Here is a 19,020-nt window from a genome sequence, read left to right as displayed (position 1 = left end):
CAGTTTCACCTCAGATCAGCCTTACCTATAGGGGGCGCTATAATCACAGTTTCACCTCAGCTCAGCCTTGCCTCTAGGGGGCGCTATAATCTCAGTTTCACCTCAGCTCAGCCTTACCTATAGGGGGCGCTATACTCACAGTTTCACCTCAGCTCAACCTTACCTCCACTGCTGCAGTCACTGAGTAGGCGTGTCCCTTCACCAGGTTCATGGTAGTCTTTGCTTCGGTGTCATACACACTCGTGATCTGTCATATCATACAGACACGCAGGCTCATGCACAGACACAAGCATATTATACAGTCATAGTACATACAGCCATACAGTCCTATCTGCCATAAGCCTATTATACCTTCATATGAACAATCCTCTCTGTCAAAGGCATATTATACTGTATATTCATGTGAACAATCCTGTCTGTCAAGCTCGTATAGCCAACTTGAGCTTCTCCTTTCCTCTATGTGTATATTAAAATAAAAAATAGGCAAAACCCATAAGTGAAATACATTGAGTTGAAGCAGGTAGTTGAAGCTCTGTGTTCATGTCTTACGTCTACGGTTCAACTCTTACTTCTGAGGTTTAAATGTTACGTCTATGGTTCATGTCTTACGTCTATGGTTCATTTCTTAAATCTATGGAGCATCCCAGCAGAGAGTCGAGGCCCTCTATGTTCATGTCTGCCTATTATATATGTCTAAGTCTATGGTTCACGTCTTACGTCTAAGGGTTATGTCTAACGTCTATGGTTCATGTCTTACGTCTAAGGGTTATGTCTTATGTCTATGGAGCATCCCAGCAGAGAGCCGAGGCCCTCTGTGTTCATGTCTTACGTCTATGGTTCATATACGTCTATGGTTCATGTCTTACGTCTATGGAGCATCCCAGCAGAGAGCCGAGGCCCTCTGTGTTCATCTCTTACGTCTATGGTTCATATACGTCTATGGTTCATATACGTCTATGGTTCATGTCTTACGTCTATGGAGCATCCCAGCAGAGAGCCCAGGCCGAGGGCCTTCTTCATGATCTTGTACAGGAACGGAGGAGCCTTGGTCAGGTCGTACGCCTCAGCGATGCCCCCGGTGAAGTCCTCAAAGCCCTCAATGGTGCTGCCTCCCGTCAGGGACTCATAGCAGCCGCTCACCCTAGGGTACACACACACACACACACACACACACACACACACACACACATATACCAGACACAGACACATACAACATACAAACTTTCAATATATGAAAGTGTCTATTTTAAGTATGTGCCATGATAAAATACTCCTAGAACATGTGATGATGTCATGAAGGCTCTTACTTGGCGTAGGCCTTCTCCAGCAGGGCGCTCCAGAACTCGGAGCCCTCAGCTGAGTGCACAAACAGCAGTTCCCCATCTCGGACTGGCAACCGGTCGTCAATGACAACATCGACCCACTCGCCATACTGCCAGAACTGTGGGGAAAAAAAAAACACCAACAACTCATGTAGAGCCATATTATTGACACATAATCAAAGGTTGTGAGTTAAACACCCACCTGGAACAGGTATCATTAAGATATCATGAGGTCAAGATGCCTGGAGAAAAAATATGTAGGTATTGTTTGGAACATACACAAACACACTGAAAACTGGATCTGTAATGATTGCTTTGCTTGGAAGAACCACTGATATGAAGTCACCAGTTCCCTGATGACTGTCCCATTACAGTAGAACATCATCCACATTCCTCAAAGTGTGTGCTCTTATTCCTTCCTCATCAACTGTATTTATCTTTACAGAATAGAAAAATGCACGGAAGATTTGGGTGATAAAATAATATATTGTGCCACAAACTTCAGTTGTTACTAGAACACTACAGCATGTTGGTGTGGTTTGGTTCAGCGCGGCTGGTGTCCTCACAGAGAGGGCCACATGCTTGCATTGCATCATTTCCTGTGTCACTTCCTGCATGTGTTTTTCGTGACAAAACATCGTTTGGAGACTGGGAAACGTGGAGATGGAGATTCCTCCTGATGAAATCTTGAAACGTGTGCCCCCCTGACTCGGATCACTCATGCAAACCACAACAACTGTAAGTTTCCACGACAGCAAGTTGTGTCGTGTGAGCAGCACAGAGATCTGACAAAATTTGAAAGTCATGTAGTGAGTCCGTCCATTAGGTAACATAATTGCTCAACCTTTTACTTCACTGTACTTCAATATTGAACTATAAACTTACAGCCAGGCTCCAGTGGCGCAATCGGTTAGCGCGCGGTACTTATATGGCAGTACTAGTTGAGCAATGCCGAGGTTGTGAGTTCGAGCCTCACCTGGAGCAGGTAACATTTAGGTGCAAAACCATACAATAAGTCATAAATATGCATCTCCCACGGCTGAAGAGTTTGTGATGCCAATAAGTTTCCTCTGTGTGGTTGCGAGGTACATAAAGATGGAGTCCTTACCTGAAGCAGGAGAACATGATATAATGAAGATGTATGCACACTGCTCAAGCAGAGCAATGCTGAGGTTGTGAGTTTGGGTCCCATTAGAGCAATGCTGAGGTTGTGAGTTTGGGTCCCAATTCTGATCTCTGGTTGTTGTTGTCACTCATGCAGTGTGCAAACCACAACAAATGTAAGATTCCACGGCAGCAAGTTGTGTCGTGTGAGCAGCACAGAGATCTGACTGAAACTCATGTAGTGAGTCCGTCCATTAGGTAACATAATTGCTAAACCTTTTACTTCACTGTACTTTGTCATTGAACTATACCTAAGCACCCAGGCTCCAGTGGCGCAATCGGTTAGCGCGCGGTACTTATATGGCAGTACTAGTTGAGCAATGCCGAGGTTGTGAGTTCGAGCCTCACCTGGAGCAGGTAACATTTAGGTCTAAAACCATATAATAAGTATAAAATATGCATCTTCCAAAGCTGAAGAGTTTGTGATGCCAATAAGTTTCCTCTGTGTGTTTGCGAGGTACATAAAGATAAGTCCTTGCCTGAAGCAGGAGAACATGACGTATGAAGATGTATGCATACTGCTCAAGCTGAGGTTGTGAGTTTGGGTCCCACTAGAGCAATGCTGAGGTTGTGAGTTTGGGTCCCACTAGAGCAATGCTGAGGTTGTGAGTTTGGGTCCCACTAGAGCAATGCTGAGGATGTGAGTTTGGGTGCCATTAGAGCAATGTTGAGGTTGTGAGTTTGGGTGCCTTTAGAGCAATGTTGAGGTTGTGAGTTTGGGTGCCTTTAGAGCAATGCTGAGGTTGTGAGTTTGGGTCCCACTAGAGCAATGCTGAGGTTGTGAGTTTGGGTGCCTTTAGAGCAATGCTGAGGTTGTGAGTTTGGGTCCCACTAGAGCAATGCTGAGGTTGTGAGTTTGGGTCCCTTTAGAGCAATGCTGAGGTTGTGAGTTTGGGTCCCTTTAGAGCAATGCTGAGGTTGTGAGTTTGGTTCCCACTAGAGCAGGTAAATCTTAGTGAGAACACTATCTCAAAATCTTAGAACACTTGTCCATGGATGTAGAGGTCATGTGGCAATTCTGATCTCTGGTTGTTGTTGTCACTCATGCAGTGTGCAAACCACAACAACTGTAAGATTCCACGACAGCAAGTTGTGTCGTGTGAGCAGCACAGAGATCTGACTGAAACTCATGTAGTGAGTCCGTCCATTACGTAACATAATTGCTAAACCTTTTACTTCACTGTACTTTCTCATTGAACTATGCCGAAGCACCCAGGCCCCAGTGGCGCAATCGGTTAGCGCGCGGTTTGGGTGCCTTTAGAGCAAGGCTGAGGTTGTGAGTTCATTAGGTCCCACTAGAGCAATGCTGAGGTTGTGAGTTTGGGACCCTTAAGAGCAATGCTGAGGTTGTGAGTTTGGTTCCCACTAGAGCAATGCTGAGGTTGTGAGTTTGGTTCCCACTAGAGCAGGTAAATCTTAGTGAGAACACTATCTCAGAATCTACGAACACTAGTCCATGGATGTAGAGGTCATGTGGCAATTCTGATCTCTGGTTGTTGTTGTCACTCATGCAGTGTGCAAATCACAACAACTGTAAGATTCCACGACAGCAAGTTGTGTCGTGTGAGCAGCACAGAGATCTGACAAAATTTGAAACTCATGCAGTGAGTCCGTCCATTAGGTAACATAAATGCTAAACCTTTTCATCAATGTACTTGAATATTGAACAACATAGCAGCCAGGCTCCAGTGGCGCATTCGGTTAGCGCGCGGTACTTATATGGCAGTACAGGTTGAGCAATGCCGAGGTTGTGAGTTCGAGCCTCACCTGGAGCAGGTACCCTTTAGGTGCCAAACCATACAATAAGTCATATATATCCCCAATATGCGTCTTCAAGCAGCTGACGAGTTTGTCATGCCAATAGGTTCCCTCTGTGCTGGTGCGAGGAACTTAAAGATGAGTCCTTGCCTGAAGCAGGAGAACATGACATATAAATATGTATGCATACTGCCATATGGAACTGCTATACAGTGGCACATGCATGAGGCGGCTCAAGCAGAGTAATGCTGAGGTTGTGAGTTTGGGTCCCACTAGAGCAATGCTGAGGTTATGAGTTTGGGTCCCATTAGAGTAATGCTGAGGTTATGAGTTTGGGTCCCATTAGAGCAATGCTGAGGTTATGAGTTTGGTTCCCACTAGAGTAATGCTGAGGTTATGAGTTTGGGTCCCATTAGAGTAATGCTGAGGTTATGAGTTTGGGTCCCATTAGAGCAATGCTGAGGTTATGAGTTTGGGTCCCATTAGAGCAATGCTGAGGTTATGAGTTTGGTTCCCACTAGAGCAGGTAAATCTTAGTGAGAACACTATCTCAGAATCTTAGAACACTTGTCCATGGATGTAGAGGTCATGTGGCAATTCTGATCTCTGGTTGTTGTTGTCACTCATGCAGTGTGCAAACCACAACAACTGTAAGATTCCACGATAGCAAGTTGTGTCGTGTGAGCAGCACAAAGATCTGACTGAAACTCATGTAGTGAGTCCGTCCATTAGGTAACATAATTGCTAAACCTTTTACTTCACTGTACTTTCTCATTGAACTATGCCGAAGCACCCAGGCCCCAGTGGCGCAATCGGTTAGCGCGCGGTTTGGGTGCCTTTAGAGCAAGGCTGAGGTTGTGAGTTCATTGGGTCCCACTAGAGCAATGCTGAGGTTGTGAGTTTGGGTGCCTTTAGAGCAATGCTGAGGTTGTGAGTTTGGGTGCCTTTAGAGCAATGCTGAGGTTGTGAGTTTGGGTCCCACTAGAGCAGGTAAATCTTGTGAGAACACTATCTCAGAATCTGCGAACACTAGTCCATGGATGTAGAGGTCATGTGGCAATTCTGATCTCTGGTTGTTGTTGTCACTCATGCAGTGTGCAAACCACAACAACTGTAAGATTCCACGACAGCAAGTTGTGTCGTGTGAGCAGCACAGAGATCTGACAAAATTTAAAAATAGTAGGGGTCCGTCCATTAGGTAACATAATTGCTCAACCTTTTGCTACACTGTACTTGAATATTACACTTCATTACAGCCAGGCTCCAGTGGAGCAATCGGTTAGCGCGGTACTTATATGACAGGACTAGTTGAGCAATGCCGAGGTTGTGAGTTCGAGCCTCACCTGGAGCAGTAACCCTTTAGGTGCCAAACCATACAATAAGTCATACGTATCCCCAATATGCGTCTTCAAGCAGCTGACGAATTTGTCATGCCAATAGGTTCCCTCTGTGCTGGTGCGAGGAACTTAAAGATGAGTCCTTGCCTGAAGCAGGAGCACATGACATAAAATATGTATGCATACTGCCATATGGAACTGCTGTACAGTGGCACATGCATGAGGCGGCTCAAGCAGAGTAATGCTGAGGTTGTGAGTTTGGGTCCCACTAGAGCAAGACTGAGGTTATGAGTTTGGGTCCCACTAGAGCGATGCTGAGGTTGTGAGTTTGGGTCCCACTAGAGTAATGCTGAGGTTATGAGTTTGGGTCCCACTAGAGCAATGCTGAGGTTATGAGTTTGGGTCCCACTAGAGTAATGCTGAGGTTATGAGTTTGGGTCCCACTAGAGTAATGCTGAGGTTATGAGTTTGGGTCCCACTAGAGTAATGCTGAGGTTGCGAGTTTGGGTCCCACTAGAGTAATGCTGAGGTTATGAGTTTGGTTCCCACTAGAGCAGGTAAATCTTAGTGAGAACACTATCTCAGAATCTTAGAACACTAGTCCATGGATGTAGAGGTCACGTGGCAATTCTGATCTCTGGTTACAGGGAGGGTACACTCTGTTCATCATCCATATGATATCACCTATTTGGCTATGTGTCAGTGAGGTGCATTGAAGGCTTTTCCAACGAAAGCTTGCCTTACAAGCGTGCAGGCGTGCTCCTGTGGCCCAATTGGATAGCACATGAATCTTATGAAGCAGTGTGTGAGAAGTGCATGATGCTTGTGAAGCAGTGCGTGAGCAGAGCATTGACAGGTGATCTAACCAGGGTCTAGGCTCTGGGCTTTGTTAAGCGCCTAGAGGCAATTGTATTGTTATGGCGCCGCTATACAAATACAATTGAATTGAATTGAATTGAATTGATCTGAAATAGCATGTTAATAGGGCTTCTTACTGGGGTCACAGCAGAATTTACAGGGAAATTACAACTAACAATACATGTATCAATGTTATTGATCAATACATGTATCAATGTTATTCCAATGGTACGTTCCCGGACTATTATTTTTTTTATTGTAGTCAATGTTTTATTTTAGGTTTGATATGCAGATGTTAAAGTTTATTTGCCTTTGAGTCAATTAGCATGTAGGTCCGATGAAGTTCAAAAGGCAGCTGTGATGTCACCAGCGCTATGTTCCATTTTCCCTACCTACCGTACCTACCGTACCTATACTTATACGCAGTACACAGTACACACTCACTAGGTACGCAGATTCTCAGCAGGTGAGTGCTGCTCCAAATCTAATACTCCGTGGTGCACTTACCGGAAATTACGATCGCGACAAGCCCCGCGTTCGTCTTTTTCGAGCTGAGCGGCTCTGCCTGGGTCCGCCTCTTCCGCTACGTTGACAAGATGGCGGCCGTTGAGAATGGACAGTGTACCCTGCTTCCACACTCAGCGTTTTGACCGTTATGAGTACAGATACGGGTCCTTTGGGTATACTTCTTTTCGACGCGGAAATGGGAAATCGGAAAACGGAACACCCTACATACTCACACTAAGGATGGTAGGTACGGTAGGTAGGGAAAACGGAACAGAGCGCTGGTGTAACCTGATTTCGGCACTGTTCACATGGACCAATGGCTATTCACTCTGCATGTTTGTCTAGGAAACGTGTGTAAAGACATTAATGAACATTTACTTGTAACACTTGTAACCGTTAAGATTCATCACTATAGGGAAACCCAACCCTGATTTGGAGCGAGTCTGTGCCGGATAAATGAATGTCCCTCTCCAGCGTCAGCTGTCCTTTGAGAGGTCAAAGAAACTGACCTGGAAGTGAAAGATGCCAGCATAGTTGTCCTGGAAACTCTGATCCAGGGAAACGGTTCAGAGAGGGAGGCAATACTACGCAAAAAGGTTCATGGCAAAAATCAAAATCTACCCATTGTGTTTTAGATATATGCTCCAGTGGCGCAATCGGTTAGCGCGCGGTACTTATAAGGCAGTACAGGATGAGCAATGCCGAGGTTGTGAGTTCGAGCCTCACCTGGAGCAGGTGACCTTTAGGTGCAAAAATACCATAATTACATTGGTTTGGTTCTGTGTGACTGGTAAATTGTTAAGATGTCAGCTTGAGACTAACAGCATGCATAATCTGCTACAGCTTTATGAGTGTGGAAGGCAGGTCTGTCTGCTCCAGCTCCACCTTCATGAGTGTGGAAGCCTTCCACTGGAAGGCAGGTCTGTCTGCTCCAGCTCCACCTTCATGAGTGTGGAAGGCAGGTCTGTCTGCTCCAGCTCCACCTTCATGAGTGTGGAAGGCAGGTCTGTCTGCTCCAGCTCCACCTTCATGAGTGTGGAAGCCTTCCACTGGAAGGCAGGTCTGTCTGCTCCAGCTCCATCTTCATGAGTGTGGAAGGCAGGTCTGTCTGCTCCAGCTCCACCTTCATGAGTGTGGAAGGTAGGTCTGTAGGGCCCTCGTGCACCTGGAATAGTAAGTGAGTCACGCCTACGCCTCTAGCTGGGGCTGTCCTGTCCTAAAGCACATCTCACTCTAGAACCCACTAACTGTCGTAGCCCCGGTTCTCTAAGGGTGATGAGTGTCACATCGAGTGGAGCCCCGGTTCTCCCTCAAAGAGCACTGAGCCAAACCGATGTAAATGGCAATGTGGTGTTCGTGTCCTTGTCCTTCCTGTCCTTATCCTAAGGGTGATGAGGGACACGTGGAGTTAGTTGACCCGAAAGAGAACTGACCCTGATCTGGGTCAGGGAGGAGACCTCTGCAGCATCAGCTGTCCTTTGAGAGGTCAAATAAACTGACCTGGAAGTGAAAGATGCTAGTGTAGTTGTCCTGGAAACTCTGATCCAGGGAAACCACATGGTTCAGAGAGGGAGGCAATACTACACCAAAAAGGTTCATGGTAAAAATAAAAATCTACCCGTTATGTTCTTAAATATGTGCTCCAGTGGCGCAATCGGTTAGTGCGCGGTACTTATAAGGCAGTACAAGTTGAGCAATGCCGAGGTTGTGAGTTCGAGCCTCACCTGGAGCAGGTGACCTTTAGGTCCAAAAATACCATAATTAGGTTGATTTGATTCTGTGTGACTGGTATCCTCATGGAGAGAAAACAGTTCCGATGCCAGCTTGAGACTTACAGCATACATAATCTGCTAAAGCTTTAAGAGTGTGGAAGACAGATCTGTGTGCTCCAGCACCATCTTCATGAGTGTGGTAGGCAGGTCTGTAGGGCCCTCGTGCACCTGGAATAGTAAGTGAGTCACGCCTACGCCTCTAGCTGGGGCTGTCATGTCCTAAAGTACAGCTCACTCTAGAACAGTGGTTCTTAACCTGGGTTCGATCGAACCCCAGGGGTTCGTTGAGCCACTTTCAGGGGTTCGGCAGGGGTCAAGACACACACAGTATAGCCCGGTACACACTAGCAATGTTGGGCCGTTTTTATACATACCTACGTTTGGAAAAAAATCATATTTTATTTTTCAATTATGGAAGGTTGGCGAATGCACTGATGAAGCTTTCAGGGTTCAGTACCTCCAAAAAGGTTAAGAGCCACTGCTCTAGAACCCACCAACTGGTTGTAGTCCCGGTTCTCTTAGGGTGATGAGTGTCACATCGAGTGGAGCCCCGGTTCTCCCTCAATGAGCACTGATCCACACCAATGTAATGTGGTGTTCGTGTCCTTGTCCTTCCTGTCCTTATCCTAAGGGTGATGAGTGCCACGTCGAGTGGAGCCCAGGTTCTCCCTCAATGAGCAATCAGCCACACCGATGTAAATGGTAATATGGTGTTCGTGTCCTTGTCCTTCCTGTCCTTATCCTAAGGGTGATGAGGGACACGTCGAGTTTGTTGACCCGAAAGAGAACTGATCTGGGTCAGGGAGGAGCCCCCTACAGTATCAGCTGTCCTCTGAGAGGTCAAATAAACTGACCTGGAAGTGAAAGATGCCGGTGTAGTTGTCATAGACACTCTAATCTAGGATGTCCTCATCCAGAGTCACTGAGGCAATACTACACCAAAGGTGTTCATGGCCAAGAAAAAAAAATCTGCCTGTAACGTCCATGCTATGGGCTCCAGTGGCGCAATCAGTTAGCGCGCGTTACTTATATGGCAGTACAGGCTGAGCAATGCCGAGGTTGTAAGTTCGAGCCTCACCTGGAGCAGGTGACCTTTAAGTGCAAAAACACCATTATCACGTTGGTTTGGTTCAGTGTGACCGAAATCGTCATGGACACAGCAGGACGCCTTTCTACAGGCGCAGACGCTTCAAAAACGCCTTCGCAAAGTGCGACGGCCAAAACAGCCTGCAGCGCATGTGTAGTGGGGATGCCTGCACAACCTGCCTGGGCCGACTGAAAAGTTGAGAATATTTAAAGTTATGTGCGCCTAAAATACGCTACTAAAACGCGATGCTCGGAGCATTAAAGGCACTCATGAAAGGCGCGCCGTACCATAGGGAAAAATGGTTTTGCTAGTGTCACGTCTTTAGAAACGCGCCTGGTATGTTCACGCCCTAACTGTTGGAGCCCCGGTTCACTAAGGGTGATGAGTGCCACGTCGAGTGGAGCCCAGGTTCTCCCTCAATGAGCAATCAGCCACACCGATGTAAATGGTAATATGGTGTTCGTGTCCTTGTCCTTCCTGTCCTTATCCTAAGAGTGATGAGGGACACGTCGAGTTAGTTGACCCGAAAGAGAACTGATCTGGGTCAGGGAGGAGCCCCCTCCAGTATCAGCTGTCCTCTGAGAGGTCAAAGGAACTGACCTGGAAGTGAAAGATGCCGGTGTAGTTGTCATGGACACTCTAATCCAGGATGTCCTCATCCAGAGTAAATCGGTGAGCGCGCGGTACTTATAAGGCAGTACAGGCTGAGCAATGCCGAGGTTGTGAGTTCGAGCCTCACCTGGAGCAAGTGACCTTTAGGTGCTAAAATACCATAATGATGTTGGTTTGGTTCAGTGTGACAGTTGTCCTCATGGAGAGAAAATGTTTCAGATGTTAGCTTGAGACTAACACCTGGTGTAATTTGCTCCAGATTTATGAGGCAGGTCTGTGGGACCCTCGTGCACCTGAAATAGTAAGTGAGTCACACCTACTCTAGCTTGGGTTGTCATGTCCTAAAGCACATCTCACTCTAGAACCCACTAACTGTCGTAGTCCCGGTTCTCTAAGGGTGATGAGTGTCACATCGAGTGGAACCCCGGGTCTCCCTCAATGAGCACTGAGCCACACCAATGGTAATATTGTGTTCGTGTCCTTGTCCTTCCTGTCCTTATCCTAAGGTAGGGTGACCAGATTTGAGTTGGTGAAAAAGAGGACACTTCAGCGGTGACGGTCGGGGGGGGGGGGGGGGGCGGGGGGGGGATGGGAGGGGGGTTGTAGTTACGACAGGCCCTCGTGCATGCTATTATCAAGGGCCCTAGTGCACGTTATTATCAAGGGCCCTAGTACTAGTTAAGAGGCGCGCACACACACACACACCCCATTAGGCATATAACAGTTCAACTTTCCTATGTTGTAATTATGTATAATCCATTGTGTCATCTCTCCTTTTGCAAAAGATAAAGCAACAACAAACTCTGATAGCTGGCCTCCCTCTCATTAATATTAATGTCTTAATATTTATGTATCTATCAATATATATTACCAGAAATGTGTTGGATTCTACAGTCGAATTAGTTACTTTGGCTATTGTATTGGGAAAGTAGACATGTAAAAAAGAAAGCTATCAACAATAGCACTCTGACACACTAACGTAAACAAACGGTCAAAGTGCTGAAAGGTTCTTTAAAATCACTTATGAAAGGCACGATTTGTTGCGGCGGCGGCACAGCAGCTTTACCAACATCTGAAAAACACATACCGGTAGGCTATACAATGAAACAGGCGCTCGGCGGCGACCTATCATTCAGGGCCTGTTTTGGAGCAGATTGCCTAGCACTCCGTAGTCTCCCAATTTGCCAAAATGCTGATTGTGGATTATCATTCCCTAAAATGCACCTTCGGTAAGGTGTGCAGTGCACTGCTCTGCTATTGTTTCTGACATCTGTGACAGTGGCAACAGCCGAGTGATCTTTTTCCAAATTGAAACTCAATAAGACCTACCTAAGGGGCCGCATGGAGCAGGAGAGGCTGAATTGGCTGGCTATCCTTTCCATTGAAAAAGCATATCATGCATCCGGCTTTATGTTTGAAAGGTGCTTGCCTGTGTACTTTGCCTCTAGGTCTTGACGTTTAGATTTTGCGTCTAAATTAGATCGTCTCGTCACATGATCAAATAGAGACTTGACATTGGACAACAAAATATTACCCACAAGTCATTGCATATCTGTATATGACAACAATACCAATGAAAATAAGAAATGATTCATTTAATTGAATAGTTTTTTTTAATAGTTTCCATAGTTTATGTAGGATAAGTATATAATTGTGTTATAGATTGCTACTGGTTATTTCCTTTTTACAAAATAATACACACCATGACCGAGATAGGTTGGCCATTCCAAGGGTATATATAGCATATGGTACTCCATACTGGCTATAGGAGTAGTCATTGATCACTGGTGTGTTTCCTGCAAGTTCCCAACCCTTGGTCACTTCACGGAAACTACTGTGAAAAGAAATACTCGACGAGGTAAAATCCCGGACAATTTGGGAAAAAGAGGACGTCTGGTCACCCTACGGTTAGCGCGCGTTACTTATAAGGCAGTACAGGCTGAGCAATGCCGAGGTTGTGAGTTCAAGCCTCACCTGGAGCAGGTGCCCTAAAGGTGCTTAAATACCATAATTACATTGGTTTGGTTCGGTGTGACCGTTGTCCTTGTGGAGAATTTTTTTTTCAGATGCTAGCTTGAGATTAACACCTGGTGTAATTTGCTCCAGATTTAGGAGGCAAGTCTGTGGGGTCCTCGTGCACCTGTGAGACACGCTTACTCTAGCTGGGGCTATCCTGTCCTAAAGTACAGCTCACTCTAGACTCCACTAACTGTTGTAGTCCCGGTTCTCTAAGGGTGATGAGTGTCGAATGGAGCCCCGGTTTTCTCTCAATGAGAATTGATCCACACCAATGTAAATGGTAATATGGTGTTCGTGTCCTTGTCATTCCTGTCCTTATCCTAAGGGTGATGAGGGACACGTCGAGAAAAAAACGTGCCTGTAATGTTCAATCTATGGGCTCCAGTGGCGCAATCGGTTAGCGCGCGGTACTTATAAGGCAGTACAGGATGAGCAATGCCGAGGTTGTGAGTTCGAGCCTCACCTGGAGCAGGTGACCTTTAAGTGCAAAAATACCATAATTACGTTGCCTCATCTACTCATCACCCTTAGTGTTATTAGTGTGACTGGGGTCCTCATGGAGAGAAAATGTTTCAGATGTAAGCTTGAGACTAACAGCATTTGTAAAATAATGTAATCTTGAGACTAAGAGCATGAGTAATCTAATGTAATCTTGAGACTAACAGCATGAGTAATCTAATGTAAGCTTGAGACTAACAGCATGAGTAATCTAATTTAATTCAGACTAACAGCATGAGTAATCTAATGTAATCTTGAGACTAACAGCATGAGTAATCTAATGTAAGCTTGAGACTAACAGCATGAGTAATCTAATGTAATATTGAGACTAACAGCATGAGTAATCTAATGTAAGCTTGAGACTAACAGCATGAGTAATCTAATGTAATTCAGACTAACAGCATGAGTAATCTAATGTAATCTTGAGACTAACAGCATGAGTAATCTAATGTAAGCTTGAGACTAACAGCATGAGTAATCTAATGTAATTCAGACTAACAGCATGAGTAATCTAATGTAAGCTTGAGACTAACAGCATGAGTAATCTGTAGCAGGTCTGTGGGGGCCTTGTGCACCTGACATATTAAGTGAGTCAAGCCTACTCCTTTAGCTGTGGCTGTCCTGTGCTAAAGTACAGCTAACTCTAGAACCCACTAAGTGGGTGAACACACCTAGGCGCGTTGCTACAAGCGCTGACGCTTCAAAAACGCCTTGGCAAAGTGGCCGGGCAAAACAGCCTGGTGCACCTGTGAAGCGGGGCTGCGTGTGCAACCTGTCTGGGCCTAGTGTGACATTGATGAGCCTTGCACTGAAAAGTTGAGAATATTTTAACTTTAATGCTCACCTCAAATACGCTATAAAAATGCGACGCGCGGCGCATTAAAGGCACTCACGAATGTTCTCCCTCAATGAGCATCCAAACCAATGTAAATGGTAATGTGGTGTTCGTGTCCTTGTCCTTCCTGTCCTTATCCTAAGGGTGAGGTAAGGGAGCAGGTGACCTTTAAGTACAAAAACACCAGTATCACGTTGGTTTGGTTCAGTGTGACCGAAATTGTGATCGAGAGAAAACGTTAGCTTAAGACTAGCACCTGGTGTAATCTGCGCCAGCCTTGTGAGGCAGGTGCGTGATGGCCTCCTGCACCTGAAATAGTGAGTCACGACTACTCTAGCTCGAGCTGTATTGTCCTAAAGCACAACTCACTCTAGAACCAACTAACGGTTATAGCCCCGGTTCTCTAAGGGTCCGAACACACCACGTGCCTTTCTACAGGCGCAGACGCTTCAAAAACGCCTTCGCAAAGTGCGACGGCCAAAACAGCCTGCAGCGCATGTGTAGTCGGGATGCCTGCACAACCTGCCTGGGCCGACTGAAAAGTCGAGAATATTTAAAGTTATGTGCGCCTAAAATACGCTACTAAAACGCGATGCTCGGAGCATTAAAGGCACTCATGAAAGGCGCGCCGTACCATAGGGAAAAATGGTTTTGCTAGTGTCACGTCTTTAGAAACGCATCTGGTATGTTCACGCCCTAACTGTTGGAGCCCCGGTTCACTAAGGGTGATGAGTGCCACGTCGAGTGGAGCCCAGGTTCTCCCTCAATGAGCACTGAGCCAAACGGTAATATGGTGTTCGTGTCCTTGTCCTTCCTGTCCTTATCCTAAGGGTGATGAGGGACACGTTGAGTTAGTTGACCCGAAAGAGAACTGATCTGGGTCAGGGAGGAGCCCCCTCCAGTATCAGCTGTCCTCTGAGAGGTCAAAGGAACTGACCTGGAAGTGAAAGATGCCGGTGTAGTTGTCATGGACACTTAAATCCAGGATGTCCTCATCCAGAGTAACTGAGGCAATACTACACCAAAGGTGTTCATGGGCAAGAAAAAAAAAATCTGCCTGTAACGTCCATGCTATGGGCTCCAGTGGCGCAATCGGTGAGCGCGCGGTACTTATAAGGCAGTACAGGCTGAGCAATGCCGAGGTTGTGAGTTCGAGCCTCACCTGGAGCAAGTGACCTTTAGGTGCTAAAATACCATTATCACGTTGGTTTGGTTCAGTGTGACAGTTGTCCTCATGGAGAGAAAATGTTTCAGATGTTAGCTTGAGACTAACACCTGGTGTAATTTGCTCCAGATTTATGAGGCAGGTCTGTGGGACCCTCGTGCACCTGAAATAGTAAGTGAGTCACGCCTACTCTAGCTTGGGTTGTCATGTCCTAAAGCACATCTCACTCTAGAACCCACTAACTGTTGTAGTCCCGGTTCTCTAAGGGTGATGAGTGTCACATCGAGTGGAACCCCGGGTCTCCCTCAATGAGCACTGAGCCACACCAATGGTAATATTGTGTTCGTGTCCTTGTCCTTCCTATTCTTATCCTAAGGGTGATGAGGGAAACATCGAGTCAATGTCTGTATTCTCCATGCTATGTGCTCCAGTGGCGCAATGGGTTAGCGCACGGTACTTATAAGGAAGTACAGGCTGAGCAATGCCGAGGTTGTGAGTTCGAGCCTCACCTGGAGCAGGTGCCCTAACGGTGCTTAAATACCATAATTACATCGATTTGGTTCAGTGTGTATATGGGCTCCTCGTGGAGAAATTTTTTTTCAGATATTAGCTTGAGATTAACACCTTGTGTAATTTGCTCCAGATTTATGACGCAGTTCTGTGGGGTCCTCGTGCACCTGTGAGACACGCTTACTGTAGCTGGGTCTATCCTGTCCTAAAGTACAGCTCACTCTAGACTCCACTAACTGTTGTAGTCCCGGTTCTCTAAGGGTGATGAGTGTCACGTCGAGTGGAGCCCCGGTTTTCTCTCAATGAGCACTGAGCCAAACCGACGGTAATGTGGTGTTCGTGTCCTTGTCCTTCCTGTCCTTATCCTAAGGGTGATGAGGGACACGTCGAGAAAAAAACCTGCCTGTAATGTTAAATCTATGGGCTCCAGTGGCGCAATCGGTTAGCGCACGGTACTTATAAGGCAGTACAGGATGAGCAATGCCGAGGTTGTGAGTTCGAGCCTCACCTGGAGCAGGTGACCTTTAAGTGCAAAAATACCATAATTACGTTGCCTCATCACCATTAGTGTGACTGGGGTCCTCATGGAGAAAAAATTTTTCAGATGTAAGCTTGAGACTAACAGTATTTGTAAAATAATGTAAGCTTGAGACTAACAGCATGAGTAATCTAATGTAAGCTTGAGACTAACAGCATGAGTAATCTAATGTAAGATTGAGACTAACAGCATGAGTAATCTAATGTAATTCAGACTAACAGCATGAGTAATCTAATGTAATTCAGACTAACAGCATGAGTAATCTAATGTAATATTGATACTAACAGCATGAGTAATCTAATGTAAGATTGAGACTAACAGCATGAGTAATCTAATGTAATTCAGACTAACAGCATGAGTAATCTAATGTAAATTTGAGACTAACAGCATGAGTAATCTAATGTAATTCAGACTAACAGCATGAGTAATCTAATGTAAGCTTGAGACTAACAGCATGAGTAATCTAATGTAATTCAGACTAACAGCATGAGTAATCTAATGTAAACTTGACACTAACAGCATGAGTAATCTGTAGCAGGTCTGTGGGGGCCTTGTGCACCTGACATATTAAGTGAGTCACGCCTACTCCTCTAGCTGTGGCTGTCCTGTGCTAAAGTACAGCTAACTCTAGAACCCACTAAGGGGGCTAACACACCTAGGCGCGTTGCTACAAGCGCTGACGCTTCAAAAACGCCTTGGCAAAGTGGCCGGGCAAAACAGCCTGGTGCACCTGTGAAGCGGGGCTGCGTGTGCAACCTGTCTGGGCCTAGTGTGACATTGATGAGCCTTGCACTGAAAAGTTGAGAATATTTTAACTTTAATGCGCACCTAAAATACGCTATAAAAATGCGACGTGCGGCGCATAAAAGGCACTCACGAATGTTCTCCCTCAATGAGCATCCAAACCGATGGTAATGTGGTGTTCGTGTCCTTGTCCTTCCTGTCCTTATCCTAAGGGTGATGAGGGACACGTCGAGTTAGTTGACCCAAAAGAGAACTGACCCCGATCTGGGTCAGGGAGGAGCCCCCTCCAGTATCAGCTGTCCTCTGAGAGGTCAAAGAAACTGACCTGGAAGTGAAAGATGCTAGTGTAGTTGTTCTGGACACTCTGATCCAGGATGTCCTCATACAGAGTCAGTGAGGCTATACTACACCAAAGGTGTTCATGGCCAAGAAAAAAAAATCTGCCTGTAATCTTCATGCTATGGGCTCCAGTGGCGCAATCGGTTAGCGTGCGGTACTTATAAGGCAGTACAAGCTGAGCAATGCCGAGGTTGTGAGTTCGAGCCTCACCTGGAGCAGGTGACCTTTAGGTGCTAAAATCCCATAACTATGGTTGTGACCGGTGTCCTCATGGAGAGAAAATGTTCCCGATGTAAGCCTGAGACTAACACCTGGTGTAATCTCCTCCAGATTAATGAGTGTGGAAGGATAGTCTGTGGGGCCCTCATGCACCTGACAGTAAGTCAGTCACGCCAACTCCTCTAGCTGTGGCTCTCCTGTCCTAAAGCACAACTCACTGTAGAACCCACTAACTGTCATAGTCCCGGTTCTCTAAGGGTGATGAGTCACTTCGAGTGGAGCCCCGGTTCTCCCTCAAAGAGCACTGAGCCACACCAATGGTAAATTGGTAAAGGTAATGTGATGTTCGTGTCCTTTTCCTTCCTGTCCTTATCCTAAGGGTGATGAGGGACACGTTGAAAAAAAAACGTGCCTGTAATGTTCAAACTATGGGCTCCATTGGCGCAATCGGTTAGCGCGCGGTACTTATAAGGCAGTACAGGCTGAGCAATGCTGAGGTTGTGAGTTCGAGCCTCACCTGGAGCAGGTGACCTTTAAGTGCAAAAATACCATAATTATGTTACCTCATCACCCTTAGTGTGACTGGGGTCCTCATGGAGAGAACATTTTTCAGATGTAAGCTTGAACCTAACAGCATGTGTAATCTAATGTAAGCTTGAGACTAACAGCATGAGTAATCTGCTACATATTTATGAGGCAGGTCTGTGGGACCCTTGTGCACCTGAAACAGTAAGTGATAGTGATGCGCGAGAGGGCGTTATTTTAACACCCGCCCCAACCTGCCCCAAGAAATTTTCCAAACCGCCCCGCCCGACCCGTAGGGAAGTCTGAAGCGGCCCGCCCGACCCGCCCAATTTGACCCGCAAAAAAATACAAATAATAATAACAACAAATAAAATAAAAAGCCTGGGGCTGAGGGTTATGCCTAATTTAACACGTAACTAAATGAGAAGGATTTGCGCTAAATTCGCATTATTGTGAAACGTCAATGGCAGGTCTACATCAAACAACAACAACAACGACAGCTTTACGCAATTATTTATTGAAGAACTGTTAACAAATGCGTGGAAGACATAGATATGTCTATCTATGATGTTCCCACAAACAGACACATAGCGCAGGCAATGCACACGCACTAACTGGCAAAACTATCAAAGGCAATGTAGCCCAGATATCAGTGACGTGCAGTCAGGGTAGGCAAGGTAGGCACTGCCTACCCTGACAAAATTCAAACGTAAAAATGTTTATTAAATCATTTTATTTAATAAACTTGTATTTGTATTTGTACCGAGTATTCTTGTGATTTATATATGCAATACATACGTTATTCCAATTGTTTAGACGTTACGATGACAATTGTATCAGTTACGCATAAACAAATACAAAAAAACGGTAGAATAAGCAGTGCCTTTACTGTCCATTCATTTTGAACGGGAACAAAAAAGTCATGTCGCGCATGCGCACTTCGCTTCTATATTCTTTAATATGTACGTCGAAAGGCACAACTGTCCTGTGCCTTTGCACGTAAATATGTTATGCCAGTAATCATCTACGTTACGTATCAAACATGGACCAATTAAAATCGAGATATTACTGGACATTTGCGCAGCTGACGTCATTACACCAGCTAAACGTCATCCCCGCGAAAATCAAAGTAAAAATGACAACAGCGGTATCTACCGATATTGTGGAACTTAGACATTTCTCTAAACTCGACTTTAATAGAAAAAAGCAGT

The 19,020-nt window shown here is 45.8% G+C and overlaps 2 protein-coding genes across 2 annotated transcripts in view; one reads left to right on the top strand and one right to left on the bottom strand.

The window, feature by feature from the left end:
- LOC308364918 (histone H1-like) overlaps positions 1 to 19,020 on the top strand; it is a gene marked incomplete at its 5' end in the record, with an annotated part of 439,427 nt that overhangs the window by 24,687 nt on the left and 395,720 nt on the right. The gene's annotated exons all lie outside the window — the stretch shown is intronic.
- The window catches only part of capn8 (calpain 8), a gene marked incomplete at both ends in the record, with an annotated part of 43,756 nt that overhangs the window by 10,446 nt on the left and 14,290 nt on the right, over positions 1 to 19,020 (bottom strand). The window contains 3 exons of the mRNA XM_080835309.1: positions 164 to 247; positions 973 to 1,141; positions 1,308 to 1,441. Of these exons, the coding sequence (XP_080691435.1) occupies positions 164 to 247; positions 973 to 1,141; positions 1,308 to 1,441 (387 nt within the window). The remainder of the gene's footprint in view (positions 1 to 163; positions 248 to 972; positions 1,142 to 1,307; positions 1,442 to 19,020) is intronic.

The sequence above is a fragment of the Sprattus sprattus genome (assembly GCF_963457725.1).
Source record: "Sprattus sprattus genome assembly, chromosome: 1".
Classification (NCBI taxonomy): Eukaryota; Metazoa; Chordata; class Actinopteri; order Clupeiformes; family Clupeidae; genus Sprattus; species Sprattus sprattus.
The sequence above is the reverse complement of the archived record's forward strand: the minus strand, read 5'-3'. Positions and strand labels throughout refer to the sequence as shown.